The following is a 5,664-nucleotide window of genomic DNA, read 5'->3' on the forward strand; positions in this document are numbered from 1 at the left end:
TTTTTTTATTATTAGAAAAATGGAAAAAAAAAATACTTGTTTGATAATTCTTTTTGTTTCTCTCTTTTTTTTCTTTTGTATTTTTTTCCCTTCTTTCTATTTATTTTATAGTTTAAATATAATTTAGTATGCAAAATGATAAATAAAACAAGAAACAAGAAATGATAATATTATCCAACCACGTTATAACAAACATGGTATCACACACCCTTACCCATTACTATCTCTAATTATTTGTACCAGACTGCCTAAAATTATGTTTTTTCCCCATAAGTTATTGATTTTCAATATTCCTATAGGATAGCAATATCCAATATTCTTCATTGTCATTAATAACATTGGTATGTCAATATTTTTAATGTTATTTTCATAAACAGAAGAGATTTTTTTAGAAGACATAAATTGAATTGAAGAGTTTAACATCAAAAGAAACGAACAATATATGTTTTTGACTGAGAATGTTAACGTTGAAATTATCCTAAATATGTTAAAAACATAAACATGGGTCAATATGGTAAGGATTTAATTGTTATTATTAAATTTGATCAATTGTGAATACTTGGGTAGCTTATGCACACCTCAACCATTCTCAAATAAGAAAAAACACCTTTTTCCTATTTACATGAACTATTATTGGAAACCTACCTAGGATTTTAACAATAAATTTGATCATCTCATACATATTTATCAAAATCAACATCTAATACTTGACAGTAAGCTAATAAATTACCTGCTTGGTGATGGCTGAGGAGTTGCACTCTGATCACTATGAAAATCATCAAAGTTACAGGGTGAAAGTCCTCCATTTCTGTAGCTTGAATCACAGGATGGGCTGGGATGGGGTTCGAATCTGACATCTTTAACTTCTGGGTTTTCGTCTTGACGATTCTTTCTCAATGCCGGTGAAGTTAAGTCTTTCTCATTGAAAATTTTCAAAAGAAGAAGAAACCTTTTCCACATTGAGAGAGTGGAAAGTTTCAAGACGTGTTTGTGTTCATGGAGAAAACTGGCCAGAGCTACAATGAGAGCGGATGAAGATACAGCTCCAGTAACAAGAAACAAACCCCAAAAGCTTTCAAGCCCAAGTGTGGTGGAAATCAAGCTATTGGGGTCAGGGTTGCTGATGTTGCCTTTAAACCATTTGTTTTCAATCTCTTGCAGAACTCCACTCTCCATTATATTAAGTATTCCCTTCGAAACATCACGCCCGAGTTGAGACCCCTTGGGGAAAACCTGCAATATATAAATATCAACAGTGCAGATAACCTATCAGCTCAAGATTTTAAAGTTCAGTAGTGATATAATTTGTAATGTCATTTCCATCCAAATGATATTAATAGCTTGCATGTCTGATTTAACATGATTCAACACTGATGACTTAGTCGTATCTCGCTTTTCAATAGAAGAGTTTCGCACTTACATAGCCAAAGCCATTGGATTTCATCGTGGGACCGACGATAGTGCAATTGGTGCAATATGTTGTTGTAAGAACCTTGAGATAAGGGATTTCATCAAAGGCAGCAGTTATGGTCCCATTTAAGAACAATGAACCACAATGTGCCATATTGTTATAAATTACAAGCTTGGATGGATCAAAACCTTCAGCTATCAGCAATGCTTGAACAAAAGAACCATTTGGGTATCCAACATTCACCTTCTGCTCTTTCAGCTGGTTCATATCAGTGAAAGTTGGCTCAAGTTTTTGAACTGTTAGTAGCGATGTGAGACTGGCTGTGTAACTTTGAGTCAATATGAGCACCACAAACAGCCATACTACTACCACAAATCGAGCCAAGTTGCTTTCCACCTTCTCCCCTGTTACATAGAGAAAGAATTTACTAGTGAACTATGAACAATCTAGCAAAAGATATTCAAATGACATAACAAAGCTACATGGAGGACGGATTACTTTGAGCATAAACCATAGTTGAGAAAGAAAACCAAAAGCTTGTCCCAATTTCGTGTGAGGGAGGGCCTCTGAAATCTTCATTGATTCTGTGCTCGAGAATCCAGATGACCAATCCAATAAAGGCAAAAAAGAAAGCACTCGTCAACCAAAGGTTCAACGTTAAAGGCTTCAAGAAAAGCCAAGCTTTTTTGTTCTTGTTATCTCGAAATAGCACAACCATAGATACACTAGATTCAGAGTATGGCAATGTGAAGTCCACATATAGGGACCTGCTTTCTCTAATGGATAAATCTCCCACGACTGCATCATATACCTGTTCAAGAAATGGTGGTAAATATTAAGAATATGAAGTTTTTATGTGAAATAGCAAACACAATAAACTAAACTAGTTCCCATCAGAACATGGTTTTGCCAACTTCCTTTTCAACTCATAGAGAAGTTTGATAAATCATTTTCCTTTTCAATGGCATATATTCTCAACCTTCTCTTTCAGAGTTTGAACTTGAGATTTCTTACTATACTCCTATGTTGAAACACCATTAATCTCACAAGTTAAAGATGTTCAACGTCATTCTTAAACATCCTTTTAGTCATTCAAAATCAACGCTTATTGTATGAAAGTAGTGTTAGAAAGAATAAAATCAACGGGGCCGTTTGGCCAAGTTGGTGTAAACAATTCAACTTCAATGGTAATTATTGAAGTTGGCACATTTATTACATAACTCCATCTTCCTCCAATATATTAACTCTAGACTTAACTCTACTCAATGGCAAATGACCCATAAATTGAATTATTAAAATGGTGTGTGAGAGTAATTTTGAATATGAAAAATGTGATTTAACTACTTCAAAATGGTGTATGAGAGTAATTTTGAATATGACAAAAGTAATTTTAACTATTTCAAAATCACACTCAAGCACACCAAAGACATTTTCTAAGAGATCTACTTATCTTAAGTGAGATAGAAGAATCCAAAGTTAAAGCTAATGCAACATGCTAAGAACATAGGGTCCCTCACAAGCTTCATCTGCAGAGGGCATGCAACAGACACAACAAGCGAAAGACAAGTAAAGATTGTTTTATACAATTGCAATCAAGATAACCTTATCAGAATTTGAAGTCCTATACCAAAAAGAAAAACCATTCAAGAAAAATTGTTTTTCGGATCTAAATGTTGAATTGCTACAGTTGCGGACGGTATTCTGCCTAAAGAGTAGATACAGGATAATTAAGAGGAGTGACTATACATACCCCAAAGTATACTTGCTTGACCAAGTCCTCATAGCTACCAGCCATTGCTCCTTCAGCATCTGCAAACTGAATGTATTCGTATGAAACAGCATACGGCATTGTGTCGATCACAGCTTCAAAGATATCGATGCTGTACCCTGTTCTCTTTGGCCTGCCAGTCACTGGGTCCCTTATCTCTCTAACAAACTTACTGACTCCAGATTTGACTGGAATTCCTATTCTCAGCTTCTTTTCATTTGTTGGAATCTCCCAACCTTTTGGGAAACTGAAAGTATTGGGATCATCCCCTGGCCATATGATACGGCTAAGATTAGAAACAGAAGTGTTTGAACTCATCTTCGTGGAGTCTAAGGTTTGTGACAGTCCATTTTCTGGCGTCCAGTATCCAACCACTGTAATATTCTTTTCATGATTGATATTTATGATCTCATAAGTTGATGATTTCAATTTCCCTTCAACCATTCTGAAGTCTCCTGCAAGCCCTTTGAAATGTGTTTTAGACAATGCCTCAGATAACATTGGACCATTTCGAGAGACCCCAAGATTGTCAAGATCTGTAGATTTGCCAGAAACATTTGACTTCTCAAAGATGAACTCTGTGGTTCCAACTTTCTCCACAGCCTTAGCTAGAGCAACAGTAGCATCATAAGCTCGTAACCCAAATATATTCAGTTCGGAAAATTCTTTTTCAAATTTCTTTCTCCATCGCATCTGAAAACCTTCAAGTTTTTCCGTTCTGGGAATGTAAGTCCTCACACCTAAAGCTCCACTCATGGCTTCCATGGAGGAATCATCAATCCGAGAGAGAAAATTACTCATCCCATCAGTTATAATCCAAGCATAACCTGACTCCATCATCCCAATCTCCTTAGCCATGGCGAAAACACGCGAACCAAGCTCCGGTGACATATGAACAACGAAAACCCTCGTTTGCATAGTCATCAATTTGTAAAGCTCTTTAGCGATTCTATCATCAAAGGCAGATTGAGGAATCGCAGTCTCGTAAGCCACTCGAGTGTTAATCTCTCTCAGAGCGTCTCTCATGGACGACAAAAACCCTTCCCCATATTCATCGTCAGAGTGAATGAGCACCGCCTGTCTCCACTCAAAGGCTTCAAAAATGGCGGCAATGGGTTTTGCTTGGGATGAATCGATTTGGGTCGCTCGGAAAAAGTAAGGGTTCCAATGAAAATTTAGAGATGGGGTTGTAGCAGAGAATGAAATTATGGGTACCTGAGATTTTTTCCCAAGATCAGCCATGAAAGCTGCTTGGATTGAATCCTGTGGCCCAACAATGGCTTCCACTTCTTCCTTCTTGATTAACTCCATAGCTGTTTGGTTTTATTAAACAAAACGAAATACAGATTAAACTTCAGGTAAAACTAGAATCATAACGTGTTACTAACGAGATTAGGTTCAGACCTGCAGCAGTAGCTTCAATAACGTCTTCCATGGAATTTTTCGGGAACAGGGCCAATCGGGTCTTGTAATTTCTATGAAATCCATAGAAATCAGAGAGAGCCATTTCCATACAACTAAACCCCATTTTCCCAATCGAAGAATCGGAGTTAAGAACGACCCCGACCTTCACTGTAACTGCCTCGTCATCCGCCATGGCAGAGAAAGCTCGAAGCCCAAAACAGAGTGAGAGGAAGAAGATGAAGGTTGAGAAGACGGTGTGGCTTTCCATTGCCGAGCTTAGAAAAACTTCAAAAGGGTTTCAATGGCGGCCTAGGGAATTGAATTTGAACAAATTATTTGATGGGTTGGGTGAACTGAAGCTGAATTGAAAGGAGGAGATCTGTTCATCCATGACTGAAGGGCCATTGTCATGGTTGGTTTGACACGGAATAGAGCTCGGACAAATGATTTTGTGTGTACGGCAATGGAATTGGTCAAGTCGAACTGAATATTGCCGCCAAACGTTGCTCATACGTTACAAGGTTGCGAAATAAAAATATTTGCAAATATTGTATCCTAAACTTTGAATGTGTCAATTAGAACTAAACAAAAAAATAAGGTTCAATTATAAAAAATACCTTCAACTTTGACATTTATTTTTAAAATATTCATATATATTTTTAAGAGTTGTAATATTAGTATTGAACTTTCATAATGGTTTTAAAAGTACCTTTTGAATTTAAATTCTTTAGAACTTTAGATGAAAATTGAGATATAAAATAGTATGGTAGTGATCGAAGATGAAATTTTGGATTCATCACATCATTGTCATTGCCAAACAGTTCTAAGTCGAAATTTCTATTTGAAATTCAAAAATATTTCTATACTAACGGTAGTTTTGAAATGTTTATGAAAGTTGATGAGTAGTATTTTAACTTTTGAAATTATAGAGGTATTTTTTTTTAAACAAATAACAAACTTCTAGAGTATTTGTTATAATTTGGCCAAAAATTAATAATGGCATCAATTTAAGCTCTAGATCTTTACGATTGAATCAATTTAGACCATCTATTAGTTATTTATATCTATTTTCATTTGATAT

The 5,664-nt window shown here is 35.9% G+C and overlaps 1 protein-coding gene across 1 annotated transcript; it reads right to left on the reverse strand.

Annotated features, from left to right (window-relative positions):
- Positions 1 to 510: 510 nt before the first annotated feature.
- Positions 511 to 5,092, reverse strand: LOC120086184 (glutamate receptor 2.7-like). Its single transcript, XM_039042708.2, has 5 exons — positions 4,584 to 5,092; positions 3,162 to 4,492; positions 1,910 to 2,222; positions 1,421 to 1,815; positions 511 to 1,233 (listed from the first exon to the last, which is right to left on the reverse strand). The coding sequence occupies exons 1-5, from the start codon at positions 4,849 to 4,851 to the stop codon at positions 727 to 729; spliced, it is 2,814 nt and encodes a 937-aa protein (XP_038898636.1). The 5' UTR covers positions 4,852 to 5,092; the 3' UTR covers positions 511 to 726.
- Positions 5,093 to 5,664: the final 572 nt, after the last annotated feature.

The sequence above is a fragment of the Benincasa hispida genome, chromosome 1 (assembly GCF_027475165.1).
Source record: "Benincasa hispida cultivar pf3 chromosome 1, pf3_genome.v1.1, whole genome shotgun sequence".
NCBI lineage: Eukaryota > Viridiplantae > Streptophyta > Magnoliopsida > Cucurbitales > Cucurbitaceae > Benincasa > Benincasa hispida.